Source organism: Pleurodeles waltl, chromosome 12 (assembly GCF_031143425.1).
Source record: "Pleurodeles waltl isolate 20211129_DDA chromosome 12, aPleWal1.hap1.20221129, whole genome shotgun sequence".
NCBI classification, from domain to species: domain Eukaryota; kingdom Metazoa; phylum Chordata; class Amphibia; order Caudata; family Salamandridae; genus Pleurodeles; species Pleurodeles waltl.
In genome coordinates this window covers 191,039,598-191,060,926 of record NC_090451.1, presented here as the reverse complement: position 1 = coordinate 191,060,926, position 21,329 = coordinate 191,039,598, and the positions used below count along the sequence as shown (strand labels likewise).

At 48.0% G+C, this 21,329-nt stretch overlaps 1 protein-coding gene across 2 annotated transcripts in view; it reads left to right on the top strand.

Moving 5' to 3' along the window:
• The window catches only part of ZCCHC14 (zinc finger CCHC-type containing 14), a 547,370-nt gene that overhangs the window by 145,119 nt on the left and 380,922 nt on the right, over positions 1 to 21,329 (top strand). For both annotated transcript variants that reach the window (XM_069216334.1, XM_069216333.1), the window contains exon 4: positions 19,779 to 19,850. In XM_069216334.1, coding sequence (XP_069072435.1) covers positions 19,779 to 19,850 — 72 coding nt within the window. The remainder of the gene's footprint in view (positions 1 to 19,778; positions 19,851 to 21,329) is intronic.

Sequence of the window (21,329 nt, the reverse complement as noted above, 5' to 3'; positions counted from 1 at the left end):
AACGGTTATCTTCGAGGGAGCTACTGTTGCTTTCGAAGTTACAGTGTGTTTTTCTGCATCGTGTTTTTCTCTGCGGTTACTATGTCTCAGAGGAAGTCTGGTTTCAAGCCCTGTCGGGAGTGTGGGGGCAAGATGTCCGTTACTGACCCACATTCAGACTGCTTATGGTGCTTAAGCTCCGACCACGACGTCGCAACATGTGATTCATGTCAACACATGAATCCGAAAGCCCTAAAAGAGCGAGAAGCCAAGCTCTTCATGGCGAAGTCAAAAAGGAAGGAGAAGAAACATCATAGGCAGTCCTCCTCGCCGAGGTCTCATCGGCGTCATCGAGACTCCCGGCGCCGTAGGGATTCACGGCGCCATTCCAGCCAGGAGAGGTCTCGATCGAGGTCGCCTTCGGCTCGTCGTCGAAAGACTTGGGAGGTCAGTCCCACAGTCACTCCACATCCATCGATGCCGTTGCCTTCTCCGGCTTCGCCGACTTCGCCTGGGCAGACATCTTCAGTGATTGAAGTGACGCAGCCTCAGGTGTTCTCTCCGGCGTTGGGGTCGCCTTCGATCCAGGCACTCCAGTATCCGGCTTTTCCTGCCCCTGGGGCCGATAATTCCGCATTTCTGAATGCGATGTTTACCATCTTCCAGCAGATGGCTCCAGGCGGTGCTCCGACCGGTCCTTCGGGGCCGTTGGCTTTCACCTTGGGTGCTCCGGCGCCGCTACGGCCAGCACCCTTCATGCCCTTTCTCCTCTTGGGGAATGGGGGCTCGGCGCCGGTGTCGGCTCCGGTGTCCGATCCGGTGGCTCCAGAGGTTTCGGCCCCGGAGGTTTCCATCCCGTCGACTTTGGGGTTTTGGCCAGTGACCCCAACAGGACCATCTGAGACTCTGAGACGAACCTCTCTTCATCCGGCTCCGAGCTCGGCGTCGAAGCTTCTTGTGGTGCCGGACATGGCGTCGGATGGATCCGGCGATCGGCGTCGTTCCTCGAATTCGGCAGATGCCATGTCGACGCCGCGTATTGAAGAGAGGCTACATTCTAGGAGACGTGCTCTCCGTCTCTTGGAGGAACAAGAATACCAACGGGTCTTGGAGGAAGGAGAAATTGAGGATTCTGGCGAGGGTCTTCATGGACTGGATACAGCTAGTGGGCTGGATACTTCCCCTGAGTGGGACTTGTCATCTCCAGGGGAGTATACTGAGGAGGCAGCCACTTTTCACGCTGTAGTAAGAAAGGCAGCTAAATTCCTCGAACTGCCTTTGCCGGTAGCGGAGGCGAAACAGAATTTATTAACTGAGGTCCTACATCCGGCCTCTACTGCAGCAGAGCCTCTTTTACCATTCAACGAGGCTTTGCTTGATCCGGTATTGGAGGTTTGGAAGAAGCCGGTATCTTCCTCTGCGGTTCATAGGGCTGTGGCCAGGAGGTATCGGGCTGCACCATCTGACCCTGGCTTTCTGTCCAGACACCCTACGCCGGAGAGCTTGGTGGTCCAGGCTTCCTGTTCTTCTAGATCTGCGCCTGGATCTTTTCTGACGGTGCCAGGGGACAGAGACTCCAAGAAGTTGGACTCACTATCCAAGAAAATATTTTCGTTCTGTAGCATGGCGTTGAAGTCCACCAACGCTACATGTATCTTGGGGAGGTACATCTATGCTCTTATGGACGAAATAACATCATCGCATACGGAGCTTCCCCAAGGGCTCTTGAATATTGTGTCGGATGCCCAGGCTGCTGCAACCCAGGTTATCCAATCTGGGTTGGACACAACTAACTCAGTGGCTAGAGCGATGGGCACGGCTGTGGTTGCGAGGAGACAGGCTTGGCTTCGCAACTCAGGGTTCTCTTCGGACGTGCAGTCGACCCTGTTGGACCTCCCGTTTGATGGGGACAAACTTTTTGGGGCCAAAGCGGATTCGGCCTTGGAAAGGTTTAAAGAAAGCAGGGCCACAGCCAAGTCATTAGGACTGCAAGCCGCTTCTTCTGCCTCCTCCAGATTTTTTAGGAGGTTTCGTGGATTTGGACGTGGCTCTTCCTCCTCTTCCTTTCGGGGGAGATTCCAACAACCTGCCTCTTCTCTCACCTTTAGATCAATTAGAGGGAGGGGTAGGGTCCGCACCAGGGGAGCCTCTCAGCAGCACTCTGCCTCTTCCTCGTCCTCTGAAGGGGTGCAGCAGGGGAAGCAGCCTTAGGCTTCCACTAATTCTCACTCACTCCTCTCCTGTAAGGGGAAGGTTACTGCATTTTCTTCACAAATGGGAAGCTATTACATCAGACACTTGGGTTATCAGCATTGTGGGAAAAGGCTACACCCTTCCCTTTCGGGAGTTTCTGCCCCCCATCCCGCCCGCCCATCTTATTGTTCAAAAGACCACCTCCTTTTGTTAGAACAGGAGGTTCAAGTCCTCCTTTTAAAGGGCGCGGTGGAGTTGGTTCCAGAGCAGGAAAGGGGTCAAGGTTGTTACTCGAGATACTTCCTGATTCCCAAGAAGGATGGTCGGTTGAGACCAATCCTGGACCTGAGGATCTTGAATTGGTTCCTCAAACAGGAAAAGTTCAAGATGCTGACCCTAGCTCAGGTGCTTTTGGCGTTGAACAATGGAGATTGGATGGTGTCTGTCGACTTGCAGGATGCTTATTTTCATATCCCGATACTCAAGTCGCACAGGAAGTATCTCCGGTTTGTGGTGGGGTCGCAGCACTATCAGTTTGCGGTCCTCCCGTTTGGTCTTACTTCAGCACCTCGAGTCTTCACGAAGGTGATGTCGGTGGTTGCAGCAGAGCTCAGGAGGAAGGGGATAGCAGTATTCCCTTACCTAGACGACTGGTTGATCAAAGCCAAGTCCCCGGAGCTTGTGTTGCATCATCTGCAGTCGACAACCCAGTTGTTGTTCGACCTGGGCTTTTTGGTGAACGTGCCCAAATCTCACCTAGAGCCCTCTCAACGCCTCCTGTTCATAGGGGCAGTACTGGATACAACATTGGATCGAGCCTTTCCTCCGCCTCAGCGGATTCAAGATATTCAGAAGTTGGTTCCAATGTTTCGAAGTGGAGCGGTCGTTCCAGTCCTCAAGGTCCTTCGTCTGCTCGGTCTGTTTGCCTCCTGCATACTGTTGGTCACGCATGCTCGCTGGCACATGAGGGCTCTTCAGTGGTGCCTCCGAAGGCAGTGGTCTCAACACAGAGGGGATCTCGAAGGTTCTGTCAGGATCTCCAGAGATGCTGCCACGGATTTGAAGTGGTGGATTGCGGATGACAATCTTTCCCAAGGAAGGCCGTTCACGCAGCCTCCACCAGTGACCACGGTCATAACGGATGCTTCCACTCTAGGGTGGGGAGCTCACCTGGGGGACCTGGAGATCAAAGGGCTTTGGTCTCCAGGGGAACAGAAATTTCATATCAATCTGTTAGAGTTACGGGCTGTACGTCTGGCTCTCAAGGCCTTCCTCCCATCCCTTCACGGTCAGTCGGTTCAGGTCCTGACGGACAATACTACCGCGATGTGGTATATAAACAAACAGGGAGGAGTGGGGTCGTACCTTCTCTGCAGAGAAGCTCTTCGACTATGGTCCTGGGCAAAGGACCATCGGATTTGCTTGGTAGCAAATCATCTGGCCGGAGTTTTGAATGTACGTGCGGACGGTCTCAGTCGCCATTTCTCGGCCGACCACGAGTGGCGTCTCCATCCAGATCAAGTCCGTCTAATCTTCCAGTTGTGGGGGGTTCCTCGGATAGATCTATTTGCCACCCGGGAGAACTCGCACTGTCCGTTATTCTGCAGCCTCCAGTATCCAGTGCAGGGGGCTCCGGGGGACGCGTTTCAGAGAACCTGGTGCGACCAGTTGCTTTACGCGTTTCCCCCAAATACCCTTGATTCCTCGAGTATTGAGGAAAATTCGCCAAGACCGGGCCTCAGTAATCTTAATAGCTCCGGATTGGCCAAGGAGGGTGTGGTATTCCGACCTTCTCCAACTCTCAATGTGCCCTCCGCTCCGTCTCCCTCTCAGGGCAGACCTCCTCTCGCAGTCGCAGGGGCAGGTTTTGCACCCCAACCTCCAGAGTCTGCACCTACATGCCTGGAGATTGAACGGGGCAACCTGAGTTCTTTCTCTCTCCCGCCTGATGTAGTGGATGTTATCTTAGCGGCCAGGCGACACTCCACTAAAACTATCTACGCTAATAGGTGGTCTAAATTTGTGTTATGGTGTGGAGAGAGACAGATTGATCCCTTACGCGCTCATTTGTCGGATGTTTTATCTTTTGCTTTGTCTTTAGCGCAGAAAGGTTGTGCAGTGGCTACTATTAAAGGTTACTTGTCTGCCCTGTCAGCCTTCATTTGTCTACCAGACCAACCATCGTTATTTAAATCTCCTATAGTACTTAGATTCTTGAAGGGCCTTATGAATAAATACCCTCCAAAACCTTTTGTTATGCCTCAATGGGATTTGTCCTTAGTCCTGACTTTCCTTATGGGGTCCCCTTTTGAGCCTATGCATTCTTGTCCATTAAGGTTCTTAGTTATTAAAACAGTTTTCCTGGTGGCCATAACATCTGCAAGGAGAGTGAGTGAGTTGCAGGCTTTATCGGTAAAACCCCCTTATACAGCTTTTTATGGGAATAAGGTGGTGTTGAGGACCAAGGCTGCTTTCCTTCCGAAGGTTGTTTCACCCTTCCATTTGGCTCAAACAATTACTCTGTCCACGTTCTATCCTCCGCCTCATACTTCAAAGGAAGAAGAGAGACTTCATCGCTTGGACCCAAAGAGAGGGCGTTAAGCTTCTTCATAGACAGAACGAAGGAGTTCAGGCTGGATGATCAGCTTTTCATCGGATACGTGGGCAAGAGGAGAGGAAAGGCAGTCCACAAGAGAACACTCTCCAGGTGGGTTGTTCTTTGCATTAAAATTTGTTACTCTTTAGCAAAGAAGGATCCTCCTGATGGTATTCGAGCCCATTCCACCAGGGCTAAGTCGGCCACTTCGGCCTTGGCTAGGGGTGTTCCTGTGGTCGACATCTGCAAGGCCGCAACTTGGTCGTCCCTTCACACTTTTGCGAAGCATTACTGCTTGGACTCTGAGGTCAGAAGGGACGGTCATTTTGCACGGTCAGTACTGCAGGATTTCTTGGTTTGACCATACAGGCACCCACCACCGAGCGTGGTACTGCTTTGGGACTCTATTCATTAGGTGAGGAATCCACAGGTAGTTGTATCCATCAGAAGAACGAGTTACTTACCTTCGGTAACGACTTTTCTGGTGGATACATTAGTTACCTGTGGATTCCTCACGGTGTCACCCGCCTCCCCGTTGCCTTTTTGGTCTTACCAAGTAATCCTTGAGTGCGCTCCTCTTGGTTTTGAGGACGGGTGTAGATTATGTATATATGGATATTTGTATATATATATTTATTTGTGTATATACATATTTAGTGTATATATCTATTGTTTAAGAAAAAAAAAAACGTTTTATTAAATTTATAGCCATCTTCTTGCAATGATGTGTAGTTTGCGATATTATGAAATGTTGCCTTTATTTTTCATTACATAAAATTATTGTTCTCAGGCACGTAAAAAATGTTGGTACTGACGTCGGCACGTCGGCGAGGACCTCTTATTGCCTGTATGACATCAGACGCCGTCGCGTGGGCAAATGTGACGTCCTCGTCGACGTGCAGAAGCTAGGAAGATTATTTCCGTTGAATGCTGGCGCCGTGGGAGTATTCATTAGGTGAGGAATCCACAGGTAGCTAATGTATCCACCAGAAAAGTCGTTACCGAAGGTAAGTAACTCGTTCGTCTAGGACATTGCTGTTGAGTGCATCAACGACATGTTCACCTTAGAAGGACCACATAGTTGCATCGTACATACTTGTTGATGTCAAGACATTTAAGGTCATCGTTGGAAGCAATTGTCTGACATTGAAGCAACAACCACGCTCATCGGAGACTGTCATATCGTCAACTGAGATCTCTAGCGTTGGCTTCACAGTTGATTGCAGAGTCACCAAGTTTGATAGCCTTGTTTTGAATGCATATAGAATTTGTGGGAGAACTAATATTTTAACGTCTGCTACTCTGCCCAGTAGGGACAGTGTTTTATGATGCCAGATATTTAGTTCTCTTTTTGCCATCCTCTGTAAATGTTGAAGGTTAATTTCTTTAGATGTCAGTGGTGTACATGCCAGGTTTGTGCCTCTTTTTAATGGGAGAGAAGGGGTAATATCAATTATCTCTTGATTTTGTTCCATGGGTAGAAATGTTTAGAATCTGACTTACTTAAATTCTGTTTATTCTGCCCAATTTTCTGCATTAGATGTGGGGAAGCAGTTAGTGGGTTGGTTATGGATAGCAAAATGTGATTCTTAAATATTGTAAGTCAGGTTATTTGTGCCACTAGTTTAATTCCTGCTATGTTTGCATTGCACCTCATCCTCTGAGCTGGGGGATCTAGGGTAGCGGAAAAAGAAGTCAATGGGGGTGCAACTGTCTTGTACTTTACCAATTCAAACCCACTGGCAATGGCACCTTTGAATTTTGTCTTTGCTTTTAGGGGTTGGTGGCCCGCTAACAAACAAACACAGTACCTTTCTCAAAAGCATAGTGCCTGTAAAGTAACTGATATAAAGTTCCAGTCCACTGTCACAAATGCTTTTTCCACTGTGAGTGCAACCAGCATTGCTCGTTTACCTGCTTTTCTCCCATTATCCGATAGGTGAAGGGCTTTTTTAGTGTTGTCCCCTGCCTGCGTCTCTTGGATGAAGCCTGACTTGCAAGAAGTTACATTTTTCGTCTGTTTGGAGGCGCAGTGCTGTTATCTTTGTGAGTGTTTTCACATCAGTATTCTATAGCGTGATTAGCCTCTAAGAGGCACATTCATCAGGATGTTTGCCTGGGGACCAAGGACATGAATGACTGTCACTGTAGGCGCAACCTTTTCCTGTATCATCTCTTTAAATGCATGCCTTGAAGAGCAGGAGGACCAACAAGCCCTAAACACCTTCTAAAAAGAGCCCGTCAACTCATTCGGACCCGAGCCATAAATGCCCTTGTTTTGGAGATGACTCTTAACCTGTCGCTAGAGAGTAGTTGAGTTAATTGTGTCTTTGCTAGACAGTGCGTTCTCACCAGTAGGCTTGCTGGATTTCTTATATATGGATGGTGATAAGTGTTTGATCCATCTGGCCTTGTTGGCTTCTTCAGTGCATACATAGGTGGCCTTCATTGCTTTCATTTCCATAATGTGAATTTTCAGCTGGTACCATCTTAACAGGCAAGCTAATAGCTTCCTGTAGGAAAGTGGAATATTATGCAGAGATTTTGGTTAGGCTTCACTATGTAGTACTCTCACAATACCCCATAGATGGTCCTTTGGATTCACAATAACTCCTTAGCTCAGTCCTGCTAGTGTGGCAAAGAGCAGTTAGGCTTTACTAGATGGACATGTGTTAAGCATTTCAGAGTACCAACATGGACGATAAGTAACTGACAAGGCTCAAAAGAAATTCAACCGCAATTTATCAAAAAAATAAAGCAGATTTGTTAAATTAATTTAGATACGAAAACAAAGTAAATCAGATACATGTAACCGGAGTTATGGTTTTTTAAATGAAAATACATTCAATGCAATTCATGCTGTCAACGTTTTACCATTGCGGTTAATTGGGAAAATCACTAGTGACACTTGATCACTTTCATGGTGAGTTCAGAGGAACCCACTTGTAGTTAAGGTTGTGCGGATTCCAGGACCAAGCTGCGACAGTCAGACCAATTTTACCTTTCTTGTATGGCCTGGTTGCTGAGGTGTCCTGGCTGTCCTTGGTGCTGAACATGGGAGCCGCGGGTGCTGAAAAATGGTACATGTGATACTTGTTCACTTGCAGGTTGAGTTTGTGGGAGCCCACTAGGGGTTAAGCTTCTGTGGGTCCCTGGACCAGGAGTGACCAGGCAAAACATCTCCATCTAGCTCAGGTGCAGAGGTGTGCTTGGCTATCCATGGTGCTGAACAGGAACTGTGGTTGCTTACTTTACCACTGTGACGATGCAGGTGTGGAAACGGATGCAAAGGCTTGACAACAGAGCCACTGGTGATGTTGGATTCCAGTGTTGTGTGCCCTCGGGTTGCAGCGTCGACTATAGGTGGTGATGACCAGACTGACCACCAACTATCCCTGGCAGTGGTAAGATGGAGGAGAAGCTATCTCCCCTTCCATAGGTCATGGGGAAAACGATAGCCAGCTTAAACTTGGTGGTGAGCTGGACTACAGTTTCCACAATGTATTGGACCACCTGCTTTTGGGCAACCCCTTGAAGGGCCTGATGGGCAGCGCTTCTTCAGTTTCGGTACATGCTTTTTACCTGTGGCTGGCAGGGGCTAGTGCCACTAGTCCAAGGGAGTCATGTCTTGCCTTTGGCTCACAAAGGGTTCCCTCTTGCTGGGGGAAATCGGTCTTTGGTCCAGGATGAGCTGCAGTTGAGCAGTTCCAAGAAGGTTACCAGAGGCTGAAGGTATCATTCCTTTGGTTTGTGCAGGTTCCTGTTGTTGATGCCGGTCTTCTTCTCTTGTCCGTTCTTCACAATTTTTTGCAGATCTGTGGTTCTGATGGCACGGGGACCCTGCAAAACCCAGATTTAGGGGTGTGAGGGGTGTGGCTACAAGTAGCCAATGGGCTACTAGCCACATCAGCTAATATGCCCCTAAGGTGACCACATCCGGTGGGTTGTGGCACCTTTTCTACCTGAAACCATCTTTTTTTCTGCTTTTCAAGATGGCAGGAGTCTTACTAGGCCGTACAACCAGGTATCTCAATCTAGAGGTGTGGCTAGCATTCTGGGGGTGTACACCTTCTGACTAATTTCCCTTCCTGCCCTAGTGCAAATATGCCTTGGGGCAAGGGGATGACTTTGTCCTTCACTGGGAAAACAACATGCTTACATATCCGAGGCAGGGTGCTCTTTGAAGCTCACTTCCTTGATGTGTCACTTCACTAGCCTTCCTGGGGTGGAGGTGTGACCTCCTTCCCATCCAGGCCCATGTCCGGACTCCTGGAAGTGTTCGCACTACTGCCCAGGGGGTCAGAATCCCATCTTGGTGGCAGCAGCTGAGAGCTGGCAGCAAGACCAACTGGTACAACTCAATGGGCAACCTCTAAGGTTGCTCTATAGGCCCATGTCAAATCGCCCTCGATAAGAGATTCATGTCAGGGGTGAGAAGGCCCATTTCAGTGGTACCATAATGGAGCTGGCGACATCTGGTTTGTCCAGGTGCCAGCCTATGTTATCCTATGGACAGTTATTCATTTATAGTAGCCTGTAATAGAAAAGGCCACTATAGGGACAAATAAGCTTGCACTTATACGTCCACACCTTTAATATAATGCACCCTGCCTTCTGGACTCAGGAGGCCTTCCTTGGAGTTGACTGGCGTACATTAAAGATATTGCTTTGGTTGTGCCACACACGGTGTGGGCATAGTCTAGTTCAAACAGTTTACACTGCTTTTGAGGTCTGCAGTGGCAGGCCTGCTGTTAGTAGTTTACTTGGGGTCATACAGCGTTGCACAAACAGTGCTTCAGGCATTTTTGTTGCCTTTTTTCTGTCTTGCAGCTTCTGCTATAAAGTGTGCATCTGAGAATCATCTTCAGTGTCTCCCATAGGATCAACACTTTCATTTCTCACATGTTATTTGGTGTATTCCTTAATAGTCTGCATTTTATATTTCCCTCAAAGAGATCTGTCAGGAGTGCGTCCCGTAGACGCCAGCTACCCCTCCTTATGTGTTAGCCCTGTGTTGAAGGCGCAGTATGCAGGAAGCTGGGCCATGGTAGGATGGTGTAATGGACTTTCGGTCTGCCTCTTGGGGCTCTGGAATTAGTCATATATCCAGGAAGATGTAATCAATTCTGGCATAGCTTTTCTGAGCTGCTGAGAAGTGGGAAAGATCAACTCTGTCAGTGTCTAGTCCTCAAAACGTCTACGAGAACCACCATGTACGTGCGTAATGGAGTTCTCTCATGAATAATCCCCCTTCCCTTGACATTATATGTAACATTCAGTGTTGATATTCTGTAGACTCTGGAGCAGTGCTTGCAGTTCCTTTCTTAGTGCAAAGCGTGAAACCCAAAATGTGTGCCTGTACATATGGGTGGCCTACTACCCTCTCCCTTTATTCCCAACAACCATTCCCCACTATGAGGGATAGACCTCTAAGGGGTCCCAAAAGAAACATTATACCCTTTGTAAACCAGTATGTCTGTGAATCTAAGTCCATAAAGCCTGTCTGCACCATAAATAAAAAGGATGTTGGCCTTTGTTTGCATTTGTGAGTTGCCCCCCCCCCTTCCTCTACATGCCACATTGCTGCTGACTGCTCATTCTGAAGACCCTCCCCCATTGTCTGACCTGCCATATTTAAGGTCTTCTGTTTTTATGGGTGCCACGGTCTACTCTTCATTGGGGCTAACCATTTCTACAGAGTCCTCTATATTGTGGGGGTATGCATTACTGACTTTCTGTGGGGGTTCAAGCACTTCTTTACGCCCAGCCAGTATTTCTTTTTTTGGGGGTTATGTGTGTGTCTTCCTCATTATTGAGCACCTTTGCTATTCCTGGGTCTTCGGCTTCAGCGGGTCTTGATGCTGCGACTTGCCAAGAACTTCCCCTGTTGGGTTTGTGTCCCAAAATGCTGCATGCCTCTGTCAAAGACTTAATGGACCCCTTTTTTCCCTGGCACTCGAAGAAGAGTGGGAAAAATGGTTCTGTCTGTACTTTCTTTCCTTCTGAAGGCATGTTGTTTTAGGAGGATAATGGCGAGAGGTCTTGAAAGGTTTAAATGTCTACCGTTGTATTAAAGTCGCCTGCTTTCTGTATCGCTGTCATGAGTGTGTCGCTTTAAAGTGGTGTAAACAAGAAAGTATATCCGCTGGTGTCTTGGATGCCTCTCAATTGTCTTTGTGCTCTCTCCATTCCGACATGACTTAACCCATTCCTCTCAAGGGATCGCTGCATCCAGATCCTTCCGAAATGATTTTATGTCACCTTCCTCCTTTCCATGTGGCACTTCCCAAATGAAAATGGTGCAGCAACAGTAATGATTCTCCAGGTCTTTTGCTTTTCTTTGTGAAAAATAAACTGATCATCCAAGTTTCTTAGGCTGGCTCCATGTTCTTCCAATTCCAGACTCTGGCCCTCATTCTGACCTTGGCGGGCGGCGGAGGCCGCCCGCCAAAGTCCCGCCGTCAGGTTACCGTTCCGCGGTCGAAAGACCGCGGCGGTAATTCTGACTTTCCCGCTGGGCTGGCGGGCGGTCGCCTTCAGGCCGCCCGCCAGCCCAGCAGGAAAGAGGCTTCCACGATGAAGCCGGCTCGGAATCGAGCCGGCGGAGTGGAAGCTGTGCGACGGGTGCAGTTGCACCCGTCGCGTATTTCACTGTCTGCGCAGCAGACAGTGAAATACATTTAGGGGCCCTCTTACGGGGGCCCCTGCAATGCCCATGCCAGTGGCATGGGCACTGCAGGGGCCCCCAGGGGCCCGCGACCCCCCCCTACCGCCATCCGGATCCCGGTGGTCGGACCGCCGGGATCTGGATGGCGGTAGGGGGGGTCGGAATCCCCTCGGCGGCGCAGCAAGCTGCGCCGCCTTGGAGGATTCAATGGGGCGGCGGTACACTGGCGGGAGCCCGCCAGTGGTGCCGGTCCGACCGCGGCTTTACCGCCGCGGTCGGAATCCCCATTGGAGCACCGCCGGCCTGTCGGCGGTGCTCCCGCGGTCCTCCGCCCTGGCGGTCTTTGACCGCCAGGGTCAGAATGACCGCCTCTGTTTGCCTTGAGTGATCGCCAGTGAGTCCACTCTATTGCCCATGTCCTCTACCTTTTTCTGCAGGCAGATTTTATATCGGGTTATAGCATGTTGTTCATATCTCAGCTTTGAACTCTGCTAGAAATTATCAAGCTTTCTTTGAAAATGTTGTGATCTTCTCAGGTCCTCCTTTCTGCTGTATCTTCCTGGTCCCCTTCCGACTGCTTGAAAGGGCGCAGAGGGCTCTCCATTATCTTGGTGGTATTGAGATCCGGTAGTTACTTGAGAGTTCCATCCCAATTGCTTCTGCCTTCCACTATGTAGAAGGGTTCAAGGCAATCTCTACTTAGGCACCAACCTGAAGCTTGGATCTCTCAATTATCTGATAGAGACTTATAGCTGCAGATTCCTTACCTTTAGAATTGTCTGGCGCCAGCTTGGAACCCTGAACTTTTGCAGAGCAATACCCTTGGGTGGTGTCGTTTGGATCCGCGTGGCATTGTTGGAGGCATCTGTGACATCACCGTCGCCTACAAAGGCACCATCCAGGTGCATGTACATCAGTTCTTTACCTCCCATGCCACTTAAAGCGCTGATCCGGAATACAGCTACCATCTGTCTTTTTTGACATGTCTTTTTCGACTTTTTGTCGAGACTTTTGTCATCTGTGCAGCATGACATCGAGGAAGACGGGGTTTAAGTTGAGTATTGTCTGCCATGATATTGGCGCTCCTGGCGCAAGCCTGATTCTCATTACCGATGAGCCGGAATGGCATTGCACAATGCTGATTCTGACACCTACATGTGCCAGATCATTGTCTAGGCATTTCTACGAACAGCCAGGCACTGGTGATGAATGTGAGGAGGGGTCTCTGGACCCTCTAGAGTCCCAATTAGAACCTTTGGACTAGTATGCAGAGCTAGGAGAGGTCTGTGGACTGGACACCTCTCCAAATACTGGCATGCTCTTACCGCCTACTGTTGCTGCTGAGGAGGGTGCATTGTACGCAATGGTGGTGCGTAGGGCAGCAGAGGTCTTGGACCTAGATATGCATACAGTGCCAGTCATGATTAACCTCCTTAAATAGGTGCTACAGCCAGGAACTTCTACATCAGAACCAATGTTGCCCTTTAATGAAGCTCTCAATGGTGTCCTGCTGAGGATGTGGTCCAAACCCAGCACAGGGGCACCAGTAAACAAGACAATTGGCCGCTGCCATTGCCCAGCTCCTGGCGATCTTGGCTTCCTCTCTCAACACCCCATTCCAGAGAGCTTGGTGTTATAGGCCTCCAATTTTCATGGCGCCTTCCATTCTGCTTCCCCAGATAGGGAATACAAGAGGCTGGACCAATTAGGGAAGAAGATGTTTTCTTCCTCCAGCCAGGCATTGAGGTTGGTAAACACCTCATGGCTATTGGGCTGTTTTTCCCATACTTTATTTGATACAGTGGCGCAGGTGCTGCCTCCGGTCCCAGAGGACGTGCGGGGCCACTCTCTCGCAAACAGTCAAAGATGAGAGAGATGCAGCCAAGTTTACCATCAGGTGTGGTTTGGACTTGACTGACTCGCTGGGCAGGGCGATTTCCTCGACAGTGGCCCTTCAGCGCCACAGCTGGCTATGTACATCTGGCTTTTCGGGGGATGTCCAGGCAGACTTTATGGACATGCCCTTCGATTGGACCCACCTTTTTGGACAAAAGGCGGACTCGGCACTGAAGAACTTCAAGGATTCCAGGGCTGCGGTCAAGTCCTTGGGCCTCTCGGCGACCCCTTGCCAACAGTCTGTCTATTGCCCCTTTCGAGGCTTCGGAGGGGGCGAGGTAGCACAGCATTCACAGACCAGCACTGTCCTCGGGCATGCCAACAGCTTGCGTGGGAACACTTGTGGTGCCTTCAGATCCCTTTGGAGGGAGGATTCAATTTCATCTCCCTCACTGGGACCAAACATCAGACAAATGGATCCTGCAGATCATTCAGAAGGGCTATTCCCTCCCTTTCCTGTCTTTTCCTCCCCAATACCTCCCTCAAAAGAATGGCTGTTGGAGGATCACTTGATTTTGCTCCACGAGGAAGTTGCGGCTCTTTTAGCCAAGAGAGCCATGGAAAGGGTCACAATGTAAGAAGTAGGCAGTGGTTGTTATTCACGCTACTTTCTGATACCCAAAAAGAACAAGGGCCTTTGCCCTATTCTGGGTTAGCGGAATGTCAATCTCTTCCTCAAAAAGGAGAAATTCAAAATGCTCACTCTCAGGTCTTGTCTGCCCTAGAGCAAGGAGACTGGATGTTAGCGCTGGACTTGCAGGATGCGTATTTCCATATGCCCAACCTGCCTGCCCTCAGGCGTTGCCTGTTGTTCAAGGTGGGTCACGAGCACTTTCAGTTTACTGTTCTTCCCTTCGGTCTCACCAGTGCCCCTCTGGTGTTCACCAAGGTGATAGCAGTGGTCGCAGCTCATCTGCGCAGGCTTGGGGGTTTGTCTTTTCCTACCTCGACAACTGGCTATTGAAGGCTGTTATCACTTAACTTTCAGACTATGGCGAACCTCCAGCATTCAATGGGGTTCACTATAAATGTGCTGAGGTCACACCTGACTCCCTCTCAGACGCGCCCTTTCATCGGCACTGTTCTAGATACATTGCAGTTTCGGGCCTATCCTCCCAGGCAGTGAGTCCAGGATATTCAGTTTATGATTCCGATGTTTCGGTCTCTATCCTTCATTTTGGTGAGACAGACTCTGAGGCTGCTGGGCCTCATGGCCTCCTGCATCCTCTTAGTAAAAAATGCTAGATGGCATATGAAGGCTCTGCAGTGGGATCTGAAATCTTGCCGACACGGTTCAGATCTTGAGGGAACTGCAAAAGATGTGCTGTGGTGGTTAGTGAACCACGATTGGGCCAAAAGCAGATTCTTCTCCCTTCCTCATCCAGAATGTACAGTAGTGACAGATGTATCACTTCTGGGATGGGGCGGCCATCTGGGAGAGGTGGAGATCAGAGGTCTCTGGTCTACAGTGGAATGCAAACTCCATATCAACTTAATGGAGCTCCGGGCAATCTGACTGGCATTGAAGGCATTTCTTCCAGTTGTCAAAGGGAAGATGGTGCAGGTGTTCATGGACAACACCACCGCAATGTGGTACTGCAACAAGCAAGGCGGTGTGGGGTCGTGGACTCTTTGTCAAAAGGCCTTGATCTCTGGGTATGGCTGAAACAACAGGGCATAATCCTGGGTGTTCAACACCTGGCAGGTTCTCTGAACACCAGGGCAGACAAACTCAGCTGTCGATGCCTAGCAGAGCACAAGTGGTGGCACAAGGACTCTTTCAGCCTAGGGGAGAGATTTGTTAGATCTGTTTCCCTCCGAAGAGAACTATCAATGTCAGCAGTATTTTGCGTTGCAGTTTCCAAGGCATTACTCGCTCGGCAATGATTTCTGTTGCAAGTGGAGGCCAGGTCTCATGTACTCCTTTCTGCCCATACCCCTTCTGCCCAGAGTTCTCAAGAAGATCGAAAATGACCGGGCCCAAGTAATCCTGGTTGCTCCAGAATGGGCATGGAGAGTTTGATATCCCAAGCTTCTGAAAAGGAGCATCAGTCCTCCAATCAGGCTGCCCCTTTGGGAAGATCTTCTGTCGCAGCAGCTGGGGAAGGTTCTCCACCTGAACCAGTCAGCTCTGAGCCTTCATGCGCGGAGATTGAGCGGCGACAGTTGACAGCCTTCGACCTTTCTCCCGGAGTCTGCAAAGTTATTTGTGCAACCAGGCGGCCCTCCACTAAAACGGTATACACCTGCGGTTGCAAACACTTTGTATATTAGTATACAGAAAGATCCATTGATCCTCTTTCTGCTTCTCTCTTTGACATTCTTCTCTTTGTCTTATCCCTTGCCCAGCAGGGCTCTTCATTGGGCACTCTTAAAGGGTATCTTTCTGCCATATCGGCATTCCCTTGGCTGCCCGATCAGACATTATTATTAAATCACCTATTGTACATAGATTTATCAAAGGGCTTGTGCATATGTATCCTTCTATGCCCTTTGATATACCTCAGTGGGACTTAAATCTAGTCCTCACATTTCTCATGTGTGCTCCCTTTTGAGCCCTTATGCAACTGTCCCCTCTGGCGGCTCACCATCAAGACAGCCTTCTTAGTGGCAATAACATCTACCAGAAGTGTGAGTGAGATGCAGGCTGTCTCATCTAAACCGCTGAATACCACCATGTTCCCAGACAAGGTTGTACTTAAAACTCGTGCCTCTTTCCTCCCCATGGTGGTGACCCCATTTCACCTGTGCCAGAACATAACCCTGCCCACCTTCTTTGCACCACCGCAAAAAAAAAAAAAGGAGCTACTCCACCGGCTGGTCCACCTTGACCACAAAAAAAAAAAGTTCCAGGTGGATGACCAACTCTTTGTGGGGTACGTGGGAGCAACGAAAGGTCGGTCAGTGCAGAAGCAAACCATTTTGTGCTGGGTCGTTATCTGCTATGCACTGGCCAAGAAGCAGCCTCCTAAGGGCTTGAGAGCTGATTCCACCAGAGGCAAGGCTGCTACCACTGCGTTAGCATGAGGTGTTCCAGTCCTGGACATCTGTCAGGCAGTGACGTGGGCGTCCTTGCACACGTTTGCAAGACACTACTGCCTGGACAATCAGGCCCATTGACAAGGGCATTTTGCTCGTTCGGTACTACTGGACTTTTTAGTGTGAGAAGATCTGTCCGCAGCCCACTGCCAGGAGGTTATGGCTTAGGTGTCTATTCTAAAAGTAAGGAATCTTCAACTAGAAGTCTCTACCAGATAAACAAGTTACTTACCTTCGGTAACACATTATCTGGCAGAGACTCTATCTAGCTGCAGATTCCTTACACCCACCCTGCCTCCCCGCTTTGCAGACACTTCTGCTAGGGTTAGGGATTGTCCATGTCAGGGCCCTAGTACTTTGGCACAGACATACTGTTAGTTCTTTCCATGGCTCTGCACTTCTGGCTTAGAAGTTCATGGAAAAGGAACAGACATACGCGTGCCTGGGTGTGGTGCCTTTCGTGATGTCACAGACTGCTCCAACTATGCCACGCAGATCCGATCGATGCCACTCGACGGCACACGCAAGGATATTGCTCTGCAAAAGTTCCAGATTCCAAGCAGATGCCAGGAAATTCTAAAGGTAAGGAATATGCACGTAGATAGTCTCTACCAGATAATGCGTTAGCGAAGGAAAGTAACTTGTTCTTTAGTGCTGGTGCTTTGAGGGGTGGAGGAGTTTGCAAGCGAGTGTTCTCCTCTGACTTCTCTCTAGCTCATGGCAAAAGCTTTTTTTAAAGATGTGCGCTCCACCTCCTTGTTGTTCCTTTTGCCCTCCAGTTTGGGTTTTGCTCAGTTCAGTTCTACTTTTTCCACTTGAGGTCCTTGTGACTTAATTCCTGCCTCATCTCTACTTTCCATCCATTCCCTGCCTCTGTGTTGTATATTCTTAGCGGGTCTTTGCAATTCTCCTGGTTTCTTCCGATTACACATGTGATCCGCAACAGAACCTGCTCCTTTTTGGGTACCCCAGACATTCTGATAGCCTTGATTAAACAATGAACACACTTTCTGTGTGGTGCTAGGCTCTCTCCTGAACACCTTTGTATAGATATGGATCTCATTTTGTCACTACAGTCCCTTACCAATGTTGGCCGATGAGGGTGTTTTATAAAGTGCTATGGCTCACCCACCTTATGTTTTTTTTGTTTTTTGCTTTGATAACACCATATTAGCTTGTTCTTTTAACAGATTTCCTCCATTGCTTGTCTGGCCTGTGTTCTGGGCATCTGATTACATTTTTTGGGTGTGATCTCCAGGCCCCTGGGTTATGCCCCGCCAGTTTAAATTATTGTAACGTTGGCACCATCATTGTGCACCATAAATGCAAGTTCCCATGAGGCCTCCTACCCTTCCCAGTAGGTTTTGACTCCTGACGCCAGTCGCTCTTTTGGGAGCACTCAGGGTACTGCACACTGATGCATTCACTATCCTATTTTCTTGCCCCGCAGCTCGGCTGTCCTCCTTTTTACTCCTCTTTACCTCTGGGGCCTCTGCTGCATCCTTAGAGCACGTGCACCCCGAAGTTGTTGCACCTCTGACATGACAGGGGGCCTTTTTCAGGCTGCGGCTGGTGAGAAGTCATAGAGCTAAATGTCCATCGCCATCTTGGTTCAAACTATGCCCTGAGTAAAAATGTTTAACATTAGCTTCAGTGAAGGCAGTAGCCGTCCACCCCAGCAACAATACCCAGATTTCCTAAAAGGAGGCCTGGTACCAGATTCAGTCATTGTGACAGAGGTCTGGTGCAAGCATGCATCTACCCCAGAGCCATCTGCACCATGGGAGACAGAAAGCAAGAGACTCTACTCCGAAGATGAAAAGATGTGTAGCATTGCAACTATTTATTTGATAAAATGCCAGCGCAGCAACACTAATTGGCAGATACCACTAGGAAATGGGGGATAGCATGCTGCTTTCCCTTTCTGATTTGCCACAACCAGACTTTATAGAGATGACGAAGAGCCGCAAACATATACTGCCATCACATCACTTTGAAGAAGATTTCATGGCCTAAATCATCATTCTTTAAGCCTGATGCACAACAGAAATCAGGAAATCTGCCCTTATTACGATCAACTCTTTGAACAACATACCAAGGAAGAGAGGTTTCACAGGAAGAATAAAGCAGAGAATAAAAGGCTGTTGGCCTATAAGAGCAGCAGACAAAATGTGAATTCCCTGTACTTCTAGACCCTGTTGTTTTGGGTTGATTGTTACTTCATTTGGCCTCTCCAGGCTGTTCTACAGACACAGCCTTTGTGTAAAGAGATGTTGCTCAGGGATAGATGGTCTCCAGTCTGAAGTATCCATTGCAGAGGCACAAAAAGCTTTTTTCACCTCACTATCAGCAGCCACAATGAACAATGATGCAGAAAGAGTCAAAAGGCTGGCCTCACCCAAAGGACCCTTCATACTGTGAACAAGAGAGACTGATGTTCTACCCTTCACCCCCACCATCTACCAAATGGCAGTTTTCAGAAAGCCTAGCCAGAAACAAGAACCTAATTAAATTTCTAAAGGAGCCCTGTCTGTTACATCCCCTTTTCAGAGCGCCTCTTCCCTCCTGCTTTAGGATTATGATCAGTGCGCTTTCACTGTCTGGGAAAACAACCTCCCCTCCATCTTGTGCATGTGAGTAAGCATCACCTTTCAAAGTGGAAGCTGAAGTCTCCATTATTCTGGTTCACTCAAACACACAATGTATGTACCCTACTGTCCACACACAATGCGTATACCCGGGATGCTAGCCAAAGGATCTGTGTTAGTCCTAATGAGCTGAAATTCACAGACGTGGGCCAGTGGGTATCCTCTTCAGTGCCATGAATAAAAAATAAAAGGTTTTGGTCACAGCCATTGATTCACAGAACACAGAATACTGCCACCACTTCTTTATATACTAAATCCATTACAGGAATGGTAGCTCACAGTCTCCAATATAGAGGGTACACGAGCCCCTCCAGGTCAGGGTCCTCACTCCTGACAAGGAACAGGCATAGACCTTAGCGCAAACACCAGATTAGCATGAGTCTGGGTTCTAAATCAAAATCCAGGACACCAGGCACTCAGGGTGTTGAGACATGACTGCACTACGCAGGGAACCTACCTGCCCTAACAATATGAATCAAACAGTAAATACTTTCTTAAATATTAAACTATTTTTAGATGGGCTACTTCATAACTATATGCACCGTAGTTAGCAGTTTGTGGCTAAACATGAGCACAAGTCCTTTGAGACTTAGTTTAAAGGGGCAGATTTGAACTTTTAACCTATTGCAAATATGTGGATTAGATAAATCCTTATTAATGGCTCACAATTTATTTGATTAGCTTACTGTGTTAACTGGATGTTTAAAAGCAATATCACTGTGCTCATTGAACCAATTGCTAACATTTTGCATGTCTTTAGGTATGGTGGTCAGATTCTTCAGTAACCACTGTCACGAAATCGTCTACAGAAGCAACCGAATTTATCTTAAAGGTAAGTGTGCAATGATATCCTTTGGTATTTCCGGGAGATTAGTGCAAAAGTAATTAATTGTGAATATAATTTATTTGATTGTTTTTGGAGATGCACGCATTGTAGCTGACTACATTCTGACAAAATTCACTTACACAGAACTCACAGAAAAATAATGCAGTTGTTCTTTGCAATGAGCTCAAAGTAATTCCCAGAGTGTAGCTTATGAACGCGTGAAGCATTTATCTCTCTCACAACTTAATTATTAATAAGATCTGTAAAAATGGTTCAGCGTGTGCTACAGAGCATTGTAAAATAATTGTATGATTCAGTCATTTTTTAGGAAAGGTTTAGTTATCACACAACAAGAGATGAGCATACACATCTAACTTCCCCAATTCCTCGTACCCCTCACCAATTACCTCCAAATAGAAGCCCCGTTTCCTACCCAACCTGCTAATCAATAAATGTCTCTTCTACTTAGTCGCTCTCATAGAGGTCCTAGAAGCTGCGCTATTGAGGTGTATTCACTAAACCTAGGACCCTTTATCTTCATGGACAAGTAAGTCCTCTTTAATCTCTGTTGAGGTAGTTTAATACTGGTTTCCAAAGCATAGTAAGTTGATCATGACTTTCCAGTATGTTGTATGATATTTTTTCATGGCTCCATGGGATCCAGATTTTCTGACTAGGCTATATTGGCCAATTACTTTCATTTACATTTACAAAAGGTCAAAACATTATAAAAAAAAAAAAACTAGGAAACATTTCCAGGAGCTGTGTATGTTTTTTCCTTAATAATATCCTCCACGTACCTTGTATAAAGGAAATGGAGGCGAGCTAGGTCAGTGTAGACATATAGGCTGTAGTACTGTAGATCTGAAAATTGGCACTGCACCTTAAAGGGTTCATAGCCCTTTCGGTGTCCCATCATGCCCAGCAGGTGGCAGTCGCCACAGTTCTTCTTTGCTAATTATTTAAATGGAGACTCATTCATGAGATAGGCAGGATTGCTGGTAAGAAACCATTCCTTCTCTCTCAGGATATCTCCACTGATAGGCATAACCATTGATAGAGTAGCAAGCTCGTCCCTTAAAAGGGCGGTGGAAGAGAAAAAGATGATCCATAGACGAAATTAAGCATTCCTTATGGAAGCTTGCCCTACCTGAGCATCTGTTCTGCAGTCTGAGTCAAAGCTATAGTGCCTTGTAAAGGTGTGATCAGTCTTCTATGTGGCTGCTTTACACTTTTCTGCAATACGAATGTTCCTCATCATAGCAGGTGAAGCTACTTTACCTCTGGTACAATGAGCTTTTGGTTTGCCAGTCAGGATTTTGTTTGCTGTCTAATAGCGTAACATATTACAAGTACCTATCCACCTTGATATAGTGTGTTTGTGAGGTCAAACCTGTACATAAAGGGCCATAATTCACAAACATTTCTTTGGCCTCACAAACATTTTTAGTTTTAAGATTTGTCTTGCGTCCAAAATGTGGGTGG